Source organism: Bombina bombina, chromosome 1 (genome assembly GCF_027579735.1).
Source record: "Bombina bombina isolate aBomBom1 chromosome 1, aBomBom1.pri, whole genome shotgun sequence".
Lineage (NCBI taxonomy): Eukaryota > Metazoa > Chordata > Amphibia > Anura > Bombinatoridae > Bombina > Bombina bombina.
Window position 1 is genome coordinate 541808456 of NC_069499.1, and position 23727 is coordinate 541832182.

The following is a 23727-nucleotide window of genomic DNA, read 5'->3' on the forward strand; positions in this document are numbered from 1 at the left end:
TGTCCGTCCCCTCAGAGGTGGCGGATGAGTAAAAGAGCAGCAGTCTCTAAACTGCTTCTTCTAAACTTACATTTCCGGTGAGCCGAAAACTATGGGGGAAGATAGCAGCATCCGCTGCTTGGTAAATTTCTACCCCAAAGACTCAGAGCTTTATGACAAGTCATAAAAAATAGGGGTGGATATTTCCCTAGCCCCTCTGGAAGGAGGTTTGGTCAAGGAATTTGAAATCAAAGGACCAGGTATAAAACAATTCAAGATTTTAATTCTACATGGGTGCCTGTGTACCAACAGCAGGAGTAACAATCTTTTCTTTGCCAATCTCCCTGGCGCAGACATCAAAGTTAGTACAGTATTAGGTTCTTTTATTTCTCCTTTTTATTTTTTTTTTTTTTTTTTATTTTGTTCAAGTTTTCAAAAGCTTTATTGATCGTTCAACAAAAATTACATAGTAATAGAAAATCAACTGAGTATGTGAGAGGTCCTGAGACCTAAGGAATTAACATATCAATACATTTCAATAACAAGGATGTAACAGGTCATCATTAAAATAATTGACTTCTTTCCAATCAACATAAAGTATTGTAATATCAAAGCACAGGAGGGGCCTAATGATCCCCGACATTTCTGGTTTGTTAAATCAGGGGAAGAGGAGGGGGGGGGGGTAAAGGGATATGGGGTAATTACTGAATTGTATGTGGGATTTCAACAAAATTCTCACTTTTCCTTTATAGTCTATAGTTTAGTCAGAAGTCAGAAGATTGGGTTTCCATTCTGTGTCATATTTGTCTTTCCAGTCCATCCAGACCAGTTTAAATAGGTCTGAATTGTCTAATTTATAGTATATATCTTTCTCCATGGTATATATGTATGCCATAGTACTACGAACTTTGGCCCAGTTAGGCGGCAGCTCTTTTTTCCATGCACAAGCTATAGCATTTTTAACAGTCGTGAAGAGGTAAATACATATATATGAATGATGCTTCGGTAAAGCATGTATGCCTAAATGCAATAGGGCTATGGATGGGGACCTGGGATTGGAAGGTGTATGTCCAATTTGGACAGTACTAAGAAGCATGTGTTCCATAAAGGTCGGATCTTAGGACACTCCCACCAAATCTGTATCGTGTTGCCCTTCTGACCACAGTCCCGCCAGCATTCAGAAGATGTACTCGGGAACATTTTGGCTAACCTAGTGGGGACGTAATACCAAAGTGCTAGGAGTTTGTAAAAGGTTTCATATAATGTTGTACAATGGATAGCTTTCTGAGTGAGTTCCAGGGTGTACCTCCAGGTATATGAGGATACTGGGATACCCAGGAGGGACTCCCGTCATTGGAGGTGAGCCAGCGTATCGGGAATGGAGTTCCCCCAATTATTGTATAATGTAGGGATAAGGGTCTGCGGAGTCTATATCCCTGGCTCCAGATGGCCTCCCAAGGGATCAATGGCCGAGCTAAGGCCAGTTTGAAACCCCAACTGACTAAAAAGCATTTAATTCTATGGTATTCAAAAGGTAAGTAAGGTGGGATTAGGGGTTCAGTTCCGAATCGGGTAATATGTTTAAAGCCATCCTGCGAGGGGGATGGCCATAGGTCTGAGACTATATTAACTCCTAGCTGAGCCCATTTATGCAGGTGAGTTTCCTGTAATCCCCTGTGGAGACCAGCCATAGAAGTTATAGGGGAGGGGTACGGGGCTATATAGGGATAATGTCGAAGCTTGTCCCACATATCTAGACATTCACAGATTATAGGGTTAATCAGGTCTAATTCTCTGCGGCAGTGTGGGGGGGGTCCATATTAGGTCTCCAAGGTGGATGTTATAAGGTAGCAAGGCCTGTTCAATTGCCCTCCATTTGCACTGGGAGTCTTTATCTCCCCATTGTGCAATGTGGGTTAGCATTGCTCCCTCATAGTACCGATTCACAGAGGGCGATGCTATACCTCCTGAATTCTTAGGAAGTTGGAGTATTTTGTGCTCCACTCTAGGGGGATTACCCTGCCAAATGTATTTCGAAATTGTAGCAGTATGTTCTTGGGGACCCTAATGGGGAGACACCGAAATAAATACATGAGCCTGGGCAGAAAGGACATTTTTAAGCTATTCTACCTAGCCAGGAAACATGGGATGAATTGCATTCATTTTTAAGGGTTCAAAGCTCCGAAAGAAGAGGGAGATAATTATCCTTAACGACCCAAGCAAGGCCACCGAAGAGTTTAACACCAAGGTGCAGAATACATTTCTCTGTCCAGTTGAAGTCAAATGTGGTTTTCAGGGATGACAACTGAACACGTGGAATATACTGTGCATATATCTCTGTTTTTGATAGATTTAACTTCTAGAAGGAGAGGGCTCCAAAGGAGTCCAATATCTTCAATAGTCTGGGGATAGTATGTGCAGGGGCCGATGAGAAGAGAGTAACATTGTCCGCAAACAAGGCTATCTTATGCACAGTACTGAAAAAAGTAACTCCCTTGATTTGACAAAAAAAAAGCTTTGTTACTTTTATAGTAAAACAGCTGTTTTAATTTAGTTAGGTTAATTTGGGTTCTATGCAGCTCGATTTGAGAAATGTGTTTCTTGCCATTAGTAATTTGGAGTGTTAAGGTGGCAGACGGGGTACTCCTATTTTGTGTTTCTAAGTTTCTAAGCTTAATATGGGCTTGCGATAGGGTGAGTCTGGCTTGCTTTCTGAGGTGCATTTGCTTACCGATCATGAGCCCCCTTATAGTAGCTTTTGCAGCTACCCATAAAGTGTCATCTCGGAGTAGGGCATTATCATTAGTCTGTATAAAATGAGTCATTTCCCTACGAAGCTCTTCTCTAAATAGGACATCTCCAAGGAGGTGGTGAGGCATGAGCCATGGGGCTTTAGTATATGGAGTGTTTGCCTAGTGCATATCTGCCAGGACATGATCGTGGTCAGACCCAGCAAACAGGGAAATTTTAGCTTGTATAACCAGGTCTAGTTAGTCAGCCGTGGAAAATATGTAGTCGAGTCTAGCATACAGTTTGTTTGGGTTTGAAAAATGTGTATAGTCCTTGTCTTTAGGGTGGATAGCCCTCCAAACGTCATAGTACCCTGAGCAGGACATTAGGTTACGAAACCTGTTGGCCAAAAGTTCAGCAGGAGAGTGTGTCTTGTCTACTCCAGTAGTTTTCCTATCAGCTCTATGGTCCCAAACCATATTAAAGTCCCCAGCCAAAATAACTCTACCCTGTTTGACCTGATCAATTACGTGAAGGATGTGTTTTAAGCATTTGGGCTGGTGGGTGTTGGGGAGGTAGACAGAGGCCAACGTGTAGACTACGTGATTCAATTTACAGATCAAAATTACATATCTTGCTTGGGAATCCTTAATGACCTGAATTAACTCAAATGCGAGTCGCTTATGGAGTAAAATAGCCGTGCCTCTGACTTCCTTGGTACAAGGGGTATATTCAATGTGAGTGTAGGCCTTGGAGGAAAATCTGAGAGGTTTGTTCCCTAACCAGTGTGTTTCCTGCAGGAAAACAATGTCAGGATTGTGGTGTTTTAGTGATCGCAGTAATAGACTGTGTTTATGTGGAGAAATGAGACCTCTAAAGTTGTGGGTAAAAATTTGTAGCGTTGACATATCCATATACTAAAATATAGATACAACTAAAATAATGGATGTAGATAGGGATAGGTAGGGTAGATTAGACACTAGTAAAGTGTCTGAAAGTGTGGTGGAAGTAGTCTACCTCAAAGGAACCATAGAATAGGCTTCTAAATGGGGGGGAGAACACTATTCTCAAGAGCAGAAGAAATAAGGGCCAGCCCCGCTTTAGTACAATCAAATTTATGTAAATAACTAGTAAACAGTAATCCTTGACCTAAACAGTGCAAATCAACATAAAGAACATTGCGATAAGTGCATATATAAACATTTGTAGGTGTGAACAAGAAATAACAGTCCAGAAAAAGTAATAAATTATCAGGTTTCCCTGACATACCAGAGAGGTAGTGGAACGTTCACATAGGGTATAAGCCCTGGTCCGACTAATCAGGTAGTGTCCACAAGAGATCTTATAGTGTCCTGAGGTTAATGCCTTCTAGGGTGCTTTAATCTTTGGTCTTTTGCGGACCATTCTGGCACAGAGGCGCGCAGTTTAGGATGAGAAGGCACTTGTATGGACGGAGGTTTATGGAGGAGACCCCAAGACATAAGGAGAGAGAGTCCCTAGGAAACAGTAGTGGCCACAGAGGTTTGGTTATCCCCACCTGTATTTTATATTGGCTGTGCAGAGAATGGTGGTAACAGGCTGGAACTGCAGACGTTGCTGAAGAGTATGGGCCGATAGGTCAGGAAGGAGTTGGACATCTCTAAACCTCTCATTTAGGGGCAGCTTCTTAAAGGCGGCTTCTCCTTTTTATTTTAAAAACTGTTTGCTTGTGTATAATTTTATTTGTTAACATATTTTATTAATAATGCACCATGACTTGTTTTTTGCTCATAATAAATGTACCTTTATTAAGTTTTTGCCTTTGTCTAATATTTGAACCACATTACTGGAAGAGACTGGTAGTATTAATTATCAGCTAGATAACGAGTTTGGCGTTAGAGGCTATGCGGTGCTAACGAGCAGTTTATGCTCACCGCTCACTTACAGACAGCACTGGTATTACGGGTTTTTACAAACCCGGCGTTAACCACAAAAAAGTGATTGTAGAGCAAAATTTTGCTCCACATCTCACCTCAATACAAGCGCTGCTTACGTTAGCAGTGAGCTGGCTGAATGTGCTCATGCACGATTTCCCCAGAGGAATCAATGGGGGAGAGCCGGCTGAAAAAAAAACCTAACAAACACCTGCAAAAAAGCAGCGTTTAGCTCCTAACGCAGCCCCATTGATTCCTATGGAGAAAATACATTTATGTCTACACCTAACACCCTAACATGAACCCCGAGTCTAAACACCCCTAATCTTACACTTATTAACCGCTAATCTGCTGCCCCGACATCGCCGCCACCTACATTATTCTTATTAACCCCTAATCTGCCACTCTGGATACCGCCGCCACCTACATTATACTTATGAACCCCTAATCTGCTGCCCCCAACATCGCCGACACCTACATTATATTTATTAACCCCTAATCTGCCACCCCAAATGTCGCCGCAACCTACCTACACTTCTTAACCCCTAATCTGCCGCCCCCAACGTCGCTGCCACTATATTAAAGTTATTAACCCCTAAATCTAAGTCTAACCCTAACCCTAACACCCCCTAACTTAAATATAATTTAAATAAATCTAAATAAAACTACTATTATTACCTAAATAATTCCTATTTAAAACTAAATACCTATAAAATAAACCCTAAGCTAGCTACAATATAACTAATAGAAATTTACCTGTAAAATAAAACCTAACCTAAGTTACAATTACACCTAACACTACACTATAATTAAATTAACTCCCTAAATTAAATACAATTAAATACAATTAAATTAAATTATCTAAAGTACAAAAAACCAACAACACTAAATTACAGAAAATAATAAACAAATGACAAGATTTTTAAACTAATTACACCTAATCAAATCCCCCTAACAAAATAAAAAAGCCCCCCAAAATAAAAAAGCCCTACCCTACACTAAATTGCAAATAGCCCTTAAAAGGGCCTTTTGAAGGGCATTGCCCCAAAGTAATCAGCTCTTTTACCTGTAAAAAAAAGTACAAATCCCCCCCACATTAAAACCCACCACCCACACAACCAACCCTACTCTAAAACCCACCCAATACCCCCTTAAAAAAACCTAACACTAACCCCTTGAAGATCACCTTACCGGGAGAAGTCTTCACCCAACCGGGCCGAAGTCCTCAACAAAGCCGAGAGAAGTCTTCATCCATGCAGGGCGAAGTGGTCCTCCAGACGGACAGAAGTCTTCATCCAGATGGCATCTTCTATCTTCATCCATCCAGCATGGAGCGGGTCCATCTTCAAGACATCCGGCACGGAGCATCCTCTTCCATCGAAGTCGTCTTACTAAATGACGCTTCCTTTAAGTGACATCATCCAAGATGGCGTCCCTTCAATTCCGATTGGCTGATAGAATAGATAGATAGAATCAGCCAATCGGAATTAAGGTAGAGAAAATCCTATTGGCTGATGCAATCAGCTAATAGGATTGAGCTGGCATTCTATTGGTTGATTGGAACAGCCTATAGAATGCCAGCCCAATCCTATTGGCTGATTGGATCAGCCAATAGGATTTAAGTTCAATCCTATTGGCTGATTGCATCAGCCAATAGAATTTTTTCTACCTTAATTCTGATTGGCTGATAGAATTCTATCAGCCAATCGGAATTGAAGGGACGCCATCTTGGATGACGTCACTTAAAGGAACCGTCATTTAGTAAGAAGACTTCGATGGAAGAGGATGCTCCGCGCCAGATGTCTTGAAGATGGACCCGCTCCACGCCGGATGGATGAAGATAGAAGATGCCATCTGGATGAAGACTTCTGCCCGTCTGGAGGGCCACTTCGCCCTGCATGGATGAAGACTTCTCCCGGCTTCATTGAGGACTTCGGCCCGGTTGGGTGAAAACTTCTCCTGGTAAGGTGATCTTCAAGGGGTTAGTGTTAGTTTTTTTTAAGGGGGTATTGGGTGGGTTTTAGAGTAGGATTGGTTGTGTGGGTGGTGGGTTTTAATGTTGGGGGGGATTTGTACTTTTTTTACAGGTAAAAGAGCTGATTACTTTGGGGCAATGCCCCGCAAAAGGCCCTTTTAAGGGCTATTTGTAATTTAGTGTAGGGTAGGGCTTTTTTTATTTTGGGGGGCTTTTTTATTTTGTTAGAGGGATTAGATTAGGTGTAATTAGTTTAAAAATCTTGTCATTTGTTTATTATTTTCTGTAATTTAGTGGGGGTTTTTTGTATTTTAGATCATTTTATTTATTTGTATTTAATTGTATTGAATTTAGGGAATTAATTTAATTATAGTGTAGTGTTAGGTATAATTGTAACTTAGGTTAGGTTTTATTTTACAGGTAAATGTGTCTTTATTTTAACTAGGTAGTTATTAAATAGATAGCTACCATGTAACTATTTGTTATATTGTAGCTAGCTTTGGGTTTATTTTATAGATAAGTATTTAGTTTTAAAAAGGAATTATTTAGGTAATAATAGTAATTTTATTTAGATTTATTTAAATTATATTTAAGTTAGGGGGTGTTAGGGTTAGGGTTAGACTTAGATTTAGGGGTTAATAACTTTAATATAGTGGCGGTGACGTTGTGGGCAGCAGATTAGGGGTTAATAAATGTAGGTAGGTGTTGGCGATGTTAGGGAAGCAGATTAGGGGTTAGTAATATTTAAATAGTGTTTGTGATGCGGGAGTGCAGCGGTTTAGGGGTTAATATATTTATTATAGTGGCAGAGATGTCCGGTTTGGCAGATTAGGGTGTTAAAAAATGTATTTCAGTGTTTGCGATGTGGGAGGGCCTCGGTTTAGGTGTTAATGTGTAGTTTATGGGTGTTAGTGTACTTTTTAGCACTTTAGTTAAGATTTTTATGCTACGGCGTTGTAGTGTAAAACTCTTAACTACTGACATTTAAATGCGGTACCAGTCTTGACAGGAGAGGGTCTACCGCTCACTTTTTGTCAGACTCGTAATACCGGCGCTATGCAAGTTCCATTGAAAAAAGAGGATACGCAATTGACATAAGTGGATTTGCGGTATTTCCAAGTCTGGCCAAAAAAGTGAGCGGTACACCTGTACCTGCAAGACTCGTAATACCAGCGGGTGTTAAAAAGCAGCGTTAGGACCGGCCAACGCTGCTTTTTAAGCCTAACGCCAAACTCGTAATCTAGCCGAATGTGTTTTTTAGATTATTTTTTGCTAACTTGTATTCTGGGATTTAATTTGTTAGTCTGGGTTTTCCTTTAATATTCCCCATATAAATCTTAAGTGGTGGCAGCTTAGAGATAGTTTAGAGTGGGTGGCATTAAAGGGGAGTTTTGGGCATTTTTTCTGGGTCTACAACAGACTAGAGAGTCTTATTAACCCTTGCACCCACTGAACTAAGCCACAGGCTTGCCAGGAGTGGCTAGACTATGACAAATTGATTAAGGTGGAAAGGGTCTGTTAACCATTTCTGTGCCAAACAAGTGACTGGTGCAGGGTTAGATAACCCTGGTTGTCACAACGCTCCTTAGCAAGACACCTTATTTTCAAGGTAAAAAGTGGCTTTATATAATTCCACCTGGAACTGGCAGGCATTCTTATAGAATATCACCAGGCCAGAGAGATTTTTAGAATCTCAATGTTATTGTGAACTGATTTGATGATAAAACCATTTCTAATTATAATTTCTTCAAAGGGTCAACAAACTCATAATCTCTATAATGAAAATGAAAGACCTGCAATTAAAATATTTTAAATATTGTTTTGTATGAAATATGGTAATGTTTAAGATATTTACATTTTTTAAAAAAAATAATGGCATTTTACTCAGTGACTACAATTCCAACTGCTATTTTTGTGAATGGGCACACACACAAGCACAAAAACAAAACAACTTATTCAGGACAGGATCATCTGGGGGGAAAAAAAACAACTTGAACTACCTTCTTTTAGAAGCAGCAAATACAGATTAATGCCCCTTTAAATTGCCATTATGTCAAAAAATTGCATACTCTTATCCGTTAGCGCATGTCATTTTTTTTTACTATCGACCCTGGTCAACTGTGTATTTAACCCCAGGCTCAGGACCCATGGTGCACTCAGATATGCAACTAGCGCTGCTGATTGGATCAGCAACGGGTTAAGCTCAGGACTCACATGGGTCTCAAGCGAAACATCTACTGTGTGTTTAATTACTTTGCCTGGGTTAAATACACTGCAGACTAGGGTCGATAGTCATAAAATGTCATGCTCTAACAGATTATAGAATGTAATTTTCTACTATAACGGTCCTTTAACTAATTCAGAAGGTTATGGTTCTAAAAAAACTGTTTAGTTAAATTTCATATTGCTGAAAAGAGGATGGAATAATATTGGACTAACTCTGGCCAATATTAATGCCTTTAGATTAGTCATATAAAAGGAACAAATAGGGTCTTTCAAATCAATTTCATATAATATCCTTTCTTCTGCAATTTTTCTTCCACTTTCTATTATTGCAAAATGTTATGTTCTAGTCATTTAATTCCTTTCAGATATCAGATCAAGCAAGATGTTTTATCACATTGAGGGTTTGAGGTCACCACACAGGACGTAGTTCTTTATTCAAAGAAATTTTACTTCTCTCACAAGGTGTCTTCTTTTTGCAGTCTTCCATTGTCCGCTGTGAAAACAAGAGCAAAGAAAAATGAAATGTTATCATCTTTTTCCAAATTGAGAAACATAGGAGGGGGGAATATGTATTAATAGATCTAAGTATATTATGCCACAGAAATAAAGATAAATGTTAAAAAAAAACATGATGTTAAGACCATCCTATTACATATAATTTAATTTAATAAGGAAATGCTTATTTAAAAAAAATACTAATGGGTGTAATATTAAAAACAAATTCAATTTTACAGTTTATTTAGTTGCATCAGGTATATATTGTTTTCCCTTATTTCTGTCATATAAAGGGCCAGATCACAAGTGGCGCGCTAAGTTTGTCGCTCATGTTCAAACACTGCTAATTGTAAGTTTTTAATGTGAGCGGGATAGCGTGCATATTACAAGTTGAAAGTAAACTGTTCGAGCGCGAGTGAATCCCGACACAGATGGACTTTGGATATCACAAGCTCATTAACTTCTGTTCCTCATAGACTTCAATGGAGCACACTTTAAAAAATCAAACAAAGAATTATTTCTTGCACTCTAACCTGACACCACAATAGACCTACAGCGCTAACTCTAAAGGTAGTTATGCTTATTTTATATTTCAGTGTCCTTGACATAGAAGAAAATGTTCTTGTTATTTTTAAATATATATATATTTCTATCTGTATCTAATATTTTAAAAAAAAAAAAACATATATCTATATAGCTATATGAATATATACAGGTATAGATATATACAGATATATATCTATATGTGAAAAACATTAATTGGAACATTAAATACACAGTAAAAAAAAATTACAATATTTTATTTTAAGGTATTTAACTGGAAAGGGCTCCAAAGTGTACACTGATCAGCCACAACATTAAAACCACTGACAGGTGAAGTGAATAACATTGATTATATTGCCACAATCACACCTGTCAAGGGGTGGGATATATTAGGCAGCAAATGAACAGTCAGTTCTAGAATTTCATGTGTTGGAAGCAGGAAAATTGGGCAAGCAAAAAGATCTGAGTGACTTTGACAAAGGCCAAATAGTGATGACTAGACGGCTGGGTCAGAAAATCTCCAAAATGGCAAGTCTTGCGGGTTGTTCCCGGTATGCAGTGGTTCAAGGAAGGACAACTCGTGAACCAACATCAGAGTTATGGGTGCCCAAGGCTCATTGATGCAGATTGCCCATGATGACCCGTGTCCACCACCGAAAGAGGCTTCAAATGGGGACGTGAGCATCAGAACTGGACTATGGAGCAATGGAAGAAGGTTGTCTGGTCAAATAAATCATCATTAGATCAGGTGGATGGCTGGGTGCATTGTTTACCTGGGGAAGAGATGGCAGCATTGGATGCTTTATGGGAAGAAGGCAGGCCAACTGAGGCAGTGTTATGCTTTGTGCAATGTTCTGCTGGGAAACCTTGGGTCCTGGCATTCATGTGGATGTTGCTTTGACATGTACCACCTACCTAGAAATTTTTGCAGACCACATACTTCTTCATGGCAATGGAATGCACCCTGCCACACTGCAAAACTTGTTCAGGAAAAAGAGTTCAAGGTGTTGGCCAATTCCACAGATCTCGATCTGATTGAGCATCTGTGGGATGTGCTGGAACAACAAATCCAATCCATAAAGGCCCCACCTTGCAACTTGCAGGACTTAAAGGATCTGCTGTTAATATGTTGGTGCCAGATGCCAGATACCAAAGGACTTGTTCAGAGGTCTTATGGAGTCCATGCTTTGATGCAACAGAGCTGCTTTGGCAGCACAAGGGGGACAATATTAGGTAGGTGGTTTTAATGTTGTGGCTGGACATATATAAAAATATATATATATATATATATATATATATATATATATATATATATATATATGTGTGTGTGTGTGTGTGTGTGTGTTTATATGTGTATATATGTATATACATATATAAATACACATGTATATACAAATATATGCACATATATACATGCATACACATAATAAGACATATACAGTATATACTGTATATATACAATATATATATATAAATGTATATATATATATATATATATATATATATATATATATATATATATATATATAATATAGCCCTTTCCAGTCAAATACCTTGTCATACACCATATACCTTTTAACCCTTACACAATTTATTATTAATATTGTATGAATTTTTTTATCAGATGTATATGTGAGTGTAACACTTTATTTTAATGTATTAATGTTGTGTTTAGTGCACAATTTTTAACCCTTAACCTTTATGGGAGGTCTTGAGCCGCTCTAACCTGACAAGCGCAATTTCCAGTTGCACTTGAATGAACATGTTTATTTTCAACTTGTAAAATTCCCGTATATATCATTGCACAAATAAACTCATATTCATGATATTGTCGATAAATGCAAACCAAACTGGAAATTGTGTCAAATTAAGTGTTATCTGCATTAATCTGCATGAAGAGCAATTTTAGCAGTGTGAAATTAACAAGTTTACATATTTAGTAACTGCAATGGTTTAAAGATGAGGATACAACTGAAATCTTCTCTATCCAAATAGTTCCCATATGATTATACATAATTTTGCATAAGGCACATTTAGCTGCTTCTGTACCTGTTAAGATTGAAAAAAGTTCAAAGTTGGAGACTGAATTCATCACATTAAATGTAACCTCTGGTTCTGTTCTAAAATTAAATGTATCTGGTCTTCAATAGTGAAATAATTGAATTGAATGTTGCCTATTAATATATCTCTTAAATCGGTTCCTGTCCTCCTGAGTCAATATACTATGTGCGCTCCTTCACCTTTATATGATGCAAGTCTGTGTTAGATTCTTTGGGGCCGAAAGACCTCTGCTCCATAAGTGGTCTGCTGCCTCCAAGGATTGTGGTCTGCAATGATTGACACCTGCAGGGGGCGGCATTGCACAAGCAGTTCTGATGAACTGCTTGTGCAATGTTAAATGCTGACAGCTTATGCTTTCGGCATTCAGCGATGTCTGTCGGACATGATACGCTACAGCGAATCATGTCGGACAGACACTGGTAAATCGGCCCTTTGATGTGACATACCAAAACCCTTATTGCAGATGTATGTGTGGTTCCTTTGTACACTGGTGTCAAATTATTATGCAGAGAGGGGCAGTTCTAGAACTTAAAATATGGGGAGGGGAGCTAATAAAGGTGGTGAAAAAGTTAAAATATGCAACGCACATAATATATGAATATGCTTTGTAGAGCATGTGCAGCCCTTCACAACTCAACTGGGGTGCTGCACTTGTGTTTGGTGATGCATAGTATCCCTATAGAACTGACACTGTATGCAGAGACAAAAATGAGGCTGGAAATGTGCCATATTGTGGTATTTTAGCTTACCTCTAACTGGGAATCGAGTGACAGTGACAGGGGCCATTGGCATATACACACTGTTATTTTCATTGTTGTTCTCTGAGTTTCTAGTTCCACATTTTTGTTGTTGCTGTGAAAGAGAAAATAGCACAGTAAGATGCTGATGTCTTCAACAACCTGCCTGTATTCAAGCCAAGCAGAAAGCAGCCACTGTACGTCTACTGCCACACATACTACAGCACAAGTATTTGCTTATGCAGCACCGCCCGCTGCTCTTGAATGACTAATCAAGCAAGAGCAGGGCCTGTCAATCACCCCAAATGAATGTATTCAGGGAGAACTATCTCTGCCCCGTTAGAGATGGCAGAGACATAAGCAGCAGTCGTATGACTACCGCTTCTTGCATGTTGGTAAGCAGGCTCGCATGAGTAAGCCTGCAACTCAAAGACTCCAAAGCAGCGTTAACTGCTTAGTACATGGAGCCCATAATGTACAGTTAGTTTCAGAATTGTTATAACACTCACCGTTTTTTTAATCCATAAATATAATATAGCAATGCAACACAGAAGCAGAAATATAGATATGCCCATGAAAATCCACATCAGTAATGGTAATATTATATTACATCTCTCCAGCTGGGGTTCTAAGAAAAGAGATTTAAATAAATGATAAACCCAAAACTATGTATAGACAAGGACGAAAAAATACATTTTAAATTGCCCCCTCAATGTCTCTTTACTATAACATTTTTAAAACTGAATTTCCACCCCTCAGAAATATTTCTTAGCGGATTACAATTCTTCTGTACTTACCATTTCTTTGGAAGTTTACATTTTTTATAGTTACTATAGTGCTATATAAAATTCCTTTTTGTCATTTAAAAAAATAAATGAAACAATGGTGGGATACATAATATGTATGTATTTTAAGTAATCATTAAAGGGATATTAAAAAGTAAATTCATGCTAGATATAATAATATATTCAAGCAAAAAATAGCCTGAGAATAGAATGTAAATGTATTTTAAAATTTATATTAGTTGTTTAAATATTAAAGATAGAAGTATAAAATTTCGTTTTTATAAAGTACTTTGGTTTCTATAAAGTAATGTATGACACCGTATTGGAACCTAGGTTTTCCCCTTATCTATCTCTTATGCTGAGGGCCATTAGGGACAGATATAAAATCGGTAATAAAAGAGAGTGTGCAGACAAAGATGTATGGAATATAGGAGTGGTAAAATAACTATCCAACAGGGCTTCAACACAGCCTTGTATGCACAGTCTCTTTTATTGCTGGTTTTATGCCTTTTCCTTATTGTCAACTGAAAGTTTTTTCCCAAACTATTAAATATTTTATTACAAAACAAATCTTTAGCTTATATAACTTACATTTTATGCATTTTCTAGCATCTCCATATGATACAATATCAATTTCTGTATCATCCTTTCTATTTACATCTGTATTCTCTGCATGACCACAAACCTCATAGTGGAAATTAGCCTAATAATTTCACACAAACTTCAATAACCTTTAATGAACTTAAATAGCATAAAAAGGAGACATTATTTTGTCTTATAGCTTTATGCTGAAGATATGTATCTGTTTCTCATATGGCATCAATGCTGTGTATTTTTATTGCTTCATTTCTGCCTATTGAATTGTTACCACATTAAAGTTACATTAAACTGAAGTCTTTGGAATAATATGTTATACCATAACAAAAGTACATTAAGAACAGTTAAAGTTTTTCCTATTTATATTTGTGTTTGTGAAGAGTATATTGTGGTTTGTTTGTTAAAGAAACAGTAAACTTCCTGAGATGTTTAAATGTTTAGTTATGTGAAACAAAGTTTGTAATATTTTTTCAATATTTATTTTGCCTCTTTTCATGTAGTTTAGGTCTAACAAATGAGCCATTTTTACTTCTAAGAACATGAAAAGAACATGAACCATGCAGATTTATCAAGGCTGAATCTACTACTAACTGGCTTTAACTGATAAATGCAAAACAGAGTAATTTAAACTAACTTTATGACAGTGGTTAGCCTTATTGTCAGCACACTAAAGCCCAGAGTGGGTCCTCCAAATAAGGCAAATGCTGTGTTGAGTGTGGCTGTTGTAAAATAATTCTAGTAAAAAGAATGGTAATTTGTTTAAAAAAATAAATATTTTAAGCCCACTAACAAAAAAAACAAAAATATTACCATGCTGCTACTGGCTTACAGCAGTAGCACTAGATACTGCTTTATTTAATTTTAAGTTGTTAGTCAGCTCCTCTGCTGCCCTGAAGAGGTTTCCCATAGGGAAAAGCAGACTAATGGATTTTTGTTAGCAATCAAATTCCAAATCCCCTTAAAAAATGTTTGTGAAGAATGATTTGTCTGAAATCAATTCATGATTGCCTGTGTGCAAAGTTCATTTTTCATCACATTAAAATCAAACACTTCTAAATGAAAAACTAATATACATATTTGAGTATATGGAACTATTTTCTATTTTTTTAAACTTTGTAAATTTTTAATATGCTGTTTTTTTTTGTTGTTGTTTTTTGTTTTTTTATATTTCACATCAATCTTTTGAAGTGACAATATTTTGTTTAAAACTCTTAAATGGAGTCTAGTTGAAAATGTTTATTGTTTAAAAAGATATATTATCCCTTTATTACCCACTCCCCAGTTTTGCATAAGGAACACTGTTATAGTTATACACTTTTTACCTCTGTGATTACCTTGTTTGTAAGCCTCTGCAGACTACCCCCTTATCTTTTGACAGGCCTGCATTTTAGCCAATCATTGCTGACTCATAAATAACTCCATGAGAGTAAGCCCAAAGTTTATCTAAATGGCTGGCATGAACTAGCAATATCTAACTATGAGAAACTGTCAGCATGCGCTGAGATAAGTGGTGACCTTTAAGAGAACAATGCAAATTTGATGATAAAAGTAAACTGGAAAGTTGTTTAACATTGCATGCCCTATCTGAATCATGAAAATGAAATAATTTTAACTTGACTGTCCCTTTAAATACTCTGCACACTATGCCTGGTCAAACTCTTGTGCACAGCCTCCCTCTTAGTACTCTGTCTGTACCCTGTCCTAAAACCAATCCTACAAACTACCTGTTTCCTAGTACTCAGTTCCTGCTCGAGCACTTGGTATATTTCTTCTCAGCCCTTAGACCACACACTGTCATCAGGAGAGCCCTGTTCGTTTATGAGGTATCTTTAGAGCAGATTTGAAGCACACTAGAGGAGTCTAGTATATTCCACACACCGTATGTGTGATTTCACATGTTCCTCCAGCATTCTCTGTTTTAGAATATCTTAATTATTAACAATAGTTACGTTTTAGTTTTTTACCCCTTACTAACGCCTAGATTACGAGTTCTGCGTTAGCCTTAAAAAGCAGCATTAAGGGGTCCTAGCGCTGCTTTTTATCTAACGCTGGTATTACGAGTCAGGCAGGAAAGGGTCTACAGCTCACTTTTTTTCCGCGACTCGAGGCTACGGCAAATCCCCTTACGTCACTTGCGTATCCTATCTTTTTAATGGGATTTGCCTAACGCTGGTATTACGAGTCTTGGAAGAAGTGAGCGGTAGACCCTCTACCGCCAAGACTCCAACCGCAAAAAAAGTCAGTAGTAAAGAGTTTTATGGGCTAACGCCGGAACATAAAGCTCTTAACTACAGTGCTAAAAGTACACTAACACCCATAAACTACCTATGAACCCCTAAACCGAGGCCCCACCACATCGCAAACCCTATAATTAAAATTTTTAACTGCTAATCTTCCGACCGGACATCGCCGCCTCCTACATTATCCCTATGAACCCCTAATATGCTGTCCCTAACATCACCGACACCTATATTATATTTATTAACCCCTAATCTGCCCCTCCAACATCGCCGCCACCTACCAACACTTATTAACCCCTAATCTGCCGACCGGACATCGCCACCACTATAATAAATGTATTAACCCCTAAACCGCCGTACTCCCGCCTCGCAAACACTATAATACATTGTATTAACCCCTAATCTGCCCTCCCTAACATCGCCGCCACCTACCTTCAATTATTAACCACTAATCTGCCACCCCCAACGTCGCCGCTACTATAATAAAGTTATTAACCCCTAAACCTAAGTCTAACCCTAACCCTAACACCCCCCTAAGTTAAATATAATTTAAATAAAACAAACTAAAATTACTATCATTAAATAAATTAATCCTATTTAAAAATAAATACTTACCTATAAAATAAACCCTAATATAGCTACAATATAACTAATAGTTACATTGTAGCTATTTTATGATTTATATTTATTTTACAGGCAACTTTGTATTTATTTTAACTAGGTACAATAGCTATTAAATAGTTAATAACTATTTAATAGCTACCTAGTTAAAATAATTACAAAATTACCTGTAAAATAAATCCTAACCTAAGTTACAAAAACACCTAACACTACACTATCAATCAATTAATTAAATAAATTAACTACAATTATCTAAACTAAAATACAATTCAATAAACTAAACTATAGTACAAAAAAAACAAACACTAAATTACAAAAAACAAAAAAATATTACAAGAATTTTAATCTAATTAAACCTAATCTAAACCCCCTAATAAAATAAAAAAGCCCCCCAAAATAATAAAATTCCCTACCCTATACTAAATTACAAAGTAATCAGCTCTTTTACCAGATTTTTTACCAGCTTTTTGCGGGGCATTGCCCCAAAGTAATCAGCTCTTTTACCTGTACAAAAAAATACAACCCCCCCAACATTACAACCCACCACCCACAAACCCCTACTCTAAACACACCCGATCCCCCCTTAAAAAAACCTAACACTACCCCTCTGAAGATCACCTTACCTTGAGCCGACTTCAGCCAGCCGGCCACCGATGGGCCAGAAGTGGGCATCCGGAGCAGCAGAAGTCTTGATCCAATCGGGGCAGAAGAGGTCCTCCAAGCGGCAGATGTCTTCATCCAAGCGGCATCTTCTATCTTCAATCAACCGGAGCTGAGCGGATTCTATCAGCCAATCGGAATTAAGGTAGGAAAAATGTAGATTACAACAGCCAATCGGATTGAAGTTCAATTCGATTGGCTGATTGGATCAGCCAATAGAATTGACCTCGCATTCTATTGGCTCATCCAATCAGCCAATCGGATTGAACTTAGATTTTTCCTACCTTAATTCCGATTGGCTGATAGAATGCTATCAGCCAATCAGAATTCGAGGACACTATCTTGGATGATGTCATTTAAAGGAACCTTCATTCGGACTTAGGACATCGGAAGAAGAGGATGGCTCCGCGTCGATGGTTTCAAGATGGCTCCGCTCCGCTCCGGTTGATTGAAGATAGAAGAGCTGATTACTTTGGGGCAATGCCCCGCAAAAAGTCCTTTTAAGGGCTGGTAAAAGAGCTGATTACTTTGTAATTTAGTATAGGGTAGGGAATTTTATTATTTTGGGGGGCTTTTTTATTTTATTAGGGGGTTTAGATTAGGTGTAATTAGATTTTTTTTGTAATTTAGTGTTTGTGTTTTTGTACTATAGTTTAGTTTATTGAATTGTATTTTAGTTTAGATAATTGTAATTAATTTATTTAATTAATTTATTGATAGTGTAGTGTTAGGTGTATTTGTAACTTAGGTTAGGATTTATTTTACAGGTAATTTTGTAATTATTTTAACTAGGTAGCTATTAAATAGTTATTAACTATTTAATAGCTATTGTACCTAGTTAAAATAAATACAAAGTTGCCTGTAAAATAAATATAAATCCTAAAATAGCTACAATGTAACTATTAGTTATATTGTAGCTATCTTATGGTTTATTTTATAGGTAAGTATTTATTTTTAAATAGGATTAATTTATTTAATGATAGTAATTTTAGTTAGTTTTATTTAAATTATATTTAATTTAGGGGGGTGTTAGGGTTAGGGTTAGACTTAGGTTTAGGGGTTAATAACTTTATTATAGTAGCGGCGACGTTGGGGGCGGGAGATTAGGGGTTAATAATTGTAGGTAGGTGACAGGGATGTTAGGGAGGGCAGATTAGGGGTTATTAAGATTTATTATAGTGTTTGCGAGGCGGGATTGCGGCGGTTTAGGGGTTAATACCTTTATTATAGTGGCGGCGATGTCCGGTCGGCAGATTAGGGGTTAATAAGTGTAGGTAGGTGGCGGCGACGTTGGGGGGGGACAGATTAGAGGTTAATAAATATAATATAGGTGTCGGCGATGTTAGGGGCAGCAGATTAGGGGTTCATATCTATAATGTAGGTGGCGGCGGTGTCCGGAGCGGCAGATTAGGGGTTAATAGTATAATGCAGGTGTCAGCGATAGTGGGGGCGGCAGATTAGGGGTTAATAAGTGTAAGGTTAGGGGTGTTTAGACTCAGGGTTCATGTTAGGGTGTTAGGTGTAGACTTAGAAAGTGTTTCCCCATAGGAAACAATGGGGCTGCGTTAGGAGCTGAACGCTGCTTTTTTGCCCCATTGTTTCCTATGGGGAAATTGTGCACAAGCACATTTTTCCAGCTTACCGCTACCGTAGGATACGCTGGTATTGAGAGTTGAAGTGGAGCTAAATTTTTCTCAACGCTCCCTTTTCTGAGGCTAACGCAGCCCTTCAGACAACTCGTAATACCAGCATTGTCTTAAGGGTGCGCTGGAAAAAAAAGGCTCGTTAGCACCGCGGGTCTTTACCGACAAAACTTGTTATCTAGGCGTTTGTTTGTAGCTAGTCACCTCCAAGACTCTGTCCCAAATCTATGGGGAATTTTAAGTGAGGTGGGTTGATCAGGTAGGAGTTCTGCCTTAGGATTGAACATTTAGATATAGTTTACCTTTTGTCAGATTGAGTTCCAGCTTATTCTGTCTATTTTATCCACTATTTATATCTCTATTAAAAACTGCTGTTGCTACTGCTCCAACTGACACTATTTATGGAAATTCCCTTTTGTATCTTAGGATAATTGGCTTTATGATAATATTTACCAAACTAATTCAAACTAAAATTGTTGAGGATTACTGGTACCCTAAATCAGCTCCAAAAAACACAGTGCACAGATCAAATCTACTAAATGAATTGAGCAAAAGACCAATTAAATGGCTTAGAAAATGTTGATGGATAACTGGTACACGAAAACTCTCAAAAAAAATCACTGAGCAGGATGCTTAAAAGCTACCTTCATTGTTCTACTGATCAGAACTATAATTCATTCCAAATAAACTAAAAACTGCTATATCCTCATTTCTGATGATATAAACTACTTGAACATATTGTATGCTCCCATCAGACTTTCTTATACGCAAGAGTAATACAGGCAATCAGTTGTTACTGTGCACATGAATAGCAATGAGTAGACTTAATTGTATGTTGAACATTTAAATAATATTTAATAGTTTGTATGAATAAAATGTATTGTATTTTTTAACAGTTAACGAATACCTGTTGTTCAAAAGACAAAACGCATTTGCTAATTTTGTTAAAAATCCACATACAAAAAATGTGTCTTACCATAGACATAGATATATGTCACACTCAATGTTGAGTTGCTGTACGGGGGAGGATAAAAGTTAGTAAGCACACAAATGTAATGATTTGTGTGCTTGATGTCAAGGTTGGAGAGCGTAAAGGACACTGTGCCACTGGAATTCTTCAGATGACATAGAACTTCTGAGTTGTCGAATATAATATCACTTCCATTTGCGTACATTTTGCAAACCTGGTTCTTTTCAATACCCTTCAGTAACATCAAAGCAAATTTGGAATTCTTTGAGAAATTGTGTTGGCAGAGAAAGTCAACCTGGCCATTCCATGGAACAGCCATTACATTAAGATTGTAATTCACTGAGCTTTGCCCTGTAATGAGAAGATTATCAAGTATATGCAGAATAAACAATGAAAAACTCATAAGCCGTTGTATCATTTACATGTAAAGGTCTTTATACATTCTGTTAGATTATATTAGTTTTGACAAAATAGAGAACTTGTGTTTAGTGTCCCTTTAACATTGTGTCATGTTCCTTATTTCCATGTATTTTGGAGGGGATGGTAAATCTCATTTTGTTTATCAAATAAAACATAGAAACCAAACTTTTGACTGCACATAAGAACCATAGGCCTATCAAGTCTGTCAATATTTCCAATAAAGTATGAGCTTATAGAAACAAAAGGTGCAAAGAGAAAATCATGTTATGCTTTAGAACATTTCATCATTGCACTTTTGCTTGCGTATAACTATGGGGCTGATAATAATCTATTGGGCAATTTGTTTTCAGTGTGTTTTTTACTACATAAGAGCACTTTTCATTTTAATATGATCACAGAAGTGTGTTTTGGGATAACCAATAAATACCAAAGCGTTCTCAGCGACCACAATTCATTTTCCCAATACTTTTCAGCAGGCACTTGATAAAGCCCAGAAATAGCCTTTTTGACATATTTTCAAGTATTCCAAGACACTTTGGAATCATTATATTATGTTGCACAGGTGCAAAACATTCTGAAATGGCCACAAACTACAGTTTTAGAGGTGTATTTGTATAAATGGCCTATATTCATTAAAGCTCTATTTATCACTATTGTACTGCAGTGGGCCGAGGTGGTTCTAGAGTTGGTGAGGCTTTAGGCAAAATTTCAAATATGAGGCTTCTCTTATGTTTTATTGTTATTACCTATCAAGTATTGTACTGTACTGTACTGCACTGTATACCTGGTTGTGTACAATACTTTTCCCTTTTTTTTCTTTTTCTTTTATTTTTAGATAATTTATGTTTTGATCTTTTATTATACAAAATCTCTCAATAATAATGCAAGTAAAAGAGATAGAAAAAAAGGTGAAAATAGAGGAGAGAAAAAAAGAGAGCATGTTGAGAGAGTGCGCGAGAGAGAGAAACAGACAGATTGAAAGAAGGAATAGTTGAAAAGAGTTGTGGAAGGGTGGGAGAGAGGAGACAAAGGAGATAGAGTGGGAAAGAGAGACAAAAAAAGGAAAGAGAATAAAGAGAGCAGTTTTAGAAGGGAGAGAGAAGACTGGTTGGATAGAGAAGGGAGAGAGAGGGAGAGATAAATAGCAGAATTAGCAGGGAAAAGAAAAGTGAGAGAGGGCAACAAGAGAAGACAGTATAGCCTAGAGGAGACAAAGCAGAGAGTGGAAAGAAAAATAAATGGAAGAACAAGAGAGGGGGAAAAGAGAGAGGAAGGAGAAATAGAGTCAGAAGAGAAAATGGAGAGAGTCGAGAGAGAGAGAGAGAGAGAGAGAGAGAGAGAGAGAGAGAGAGAGAGAGAGAGAGAAATGAGGTGAGAGAGGAGAGAGAGGAGCAGAAAGGGGAGAGAGATTGAAGCAAAAGTAGGGGAGAGAGATTGAAGAGAAAATAAATTGAACACAGTGCATGTAGTAAGAGAAAGGAGAGGGAAGGACGTGATATAAGATATAAGAGAAAGAGTGGAGGTAGAGAAAGAGACAAAGGAGGGGGCTGTATTGAAGGGAGAGAAAATGGAATTAGAAAAGAGGAGAGAGAGAGAGAGAGAGAGAGAGAAAGTATTAAAGAAAGAAGTGGATGAGAGGGGAGAGTATGAGAGAAGGGACAGATGAGAGGGAGAAAATAAGAAGTGTTAATAGCTGCTTATCACCTCTAGTTTCAGGGGTTAAAATGCATTTCCCCTTTGCTTTTTACATATTTATTGTTGCCTGTGTCCCCTCTGCCTCCAGAGTATGCTGAAACTGACACACACTCCACAGGGGCAGGCAGAATGTGGAGGGGAAGTGAGGACTCTGTACTTGAACGCCAGAGAACTTGCAGTTGTGTAAGAGGCTTTAAGGGTTAGAATATCCAGTTGTGCCAGCAGAAGGTTGATGGGCAATGCCACTGTATACTACCAAAAACTAACATCCCAGGGCAGAAAAAGAAAACAAAGGACATTTTTTCTATGCCCCTCTGTAAGTCCCCATCATGAGTGAGGCCTTAGGTGGTCGCCTATTTGGCCTAACACAAGAGCCGCCTATGGCAGTGGGCAAGACATACATTTACATATGTATTTATAGTGAGTATGTTATATCCTGTATAGTTAATCAGATATTCAGGGAAAGTGAGATCAGGACGCCAACATCTGGAAATAGCAAGTAGCAAGTTCTTTCTATTAATGCTTTTTCTAAGTCATGCATTGTTGTTATTGTCCCTTTCAATACAGGTGTCTTCATAATCGGAATCACACATTTGTGACTGGGAATACAAAATAAACCTATTGTAATTTGAATCCATCCTGATCACAACAAAACAGTATGAATACCATTTGTTTATAAACATGATGGGCATACTGGGCACGTTTACTATATTGGCATTTAAAAAAAAATGATATTTCAATATTTACAATGATTTATTTTAAAAGAACCATTTTTGTTTGGCGACATATGTCATCTTCTAAAACTGGACTTTATTAGTTCACCCACTGTAATTATTTAAAAAGCAATACTTTTAATATATAAAAAATTGTCATTATAATCATTGTGCAAACATGCCCAGTGTTCCCATTATGCCTATATACAAATGGCATTCATATTGTTTACCAGAGATCAGGATGGATTCAGATTACAATAGGTTAATCTCATACATGTAAATGAGTATTTCCCTTACACAATGTACAAAGTGGTTATTTCAAAAGAACTGTACTGTAACCTTAAGAGGTGTGAAAGGGCCATTGTATATCAGTTTCAGTTGGATTGCACTCATATTACAAGTTGAAAGTTATAGATTGTGTTCAAGTGAAAACGAAACTGCGCTAGAATATTCAGTGCAACGTGAGACCTGAAGTAAAGCGTAAGAGTTCAAAAAAATTCACAAAACACATCCAAAGCAAATTAAAATAAATAAAGTAGACACGCATGGCCATGTGGTAAGGAACGCCATTTTATATCATAAGTGCCTTATCCTAAGAGACTTCCTTACAACACAGGCCAGAACTTACACATCACACCCTCCGGGGTAAAGAGGCAGCTTTTACTACCGCACACCCACTGTACCCACTTCATCCACTGGGAACATGGAGGAAGATGGTCACAAT

The 23727-nt window shown here is 37.6% G+C and overlaps 1 protein-coding gene across 1 annotated transcript in view; it reads right to left on the reverse strand.

The window, feature by feature from the left end:
* ICOS (inducible T cell costimulator) overlaps positions 1-20494 on the reverse strand; it is a 106059-nt gene extending 85565 nt beyond the window's left edge. The window contains exons 1-3 of the mRNA XM_053713242.1: positions 20182-20494; positions 13169-13287; positions 12672-12774 (exon numbers count right to left, since the gene is read on the reverse strand). Coding sequence (XP_053569217.1) covers positions 12672-12774; positions 13169-13287; positions 20182-20494 — 535 coding nt within the window. The remainder of the gene's footprint in view (positions 1-12671; positions 12775-13168; positions 13288-20181) is intronic.
* Positions 20495-23727: the final 3233 nt, after the last annotated feature.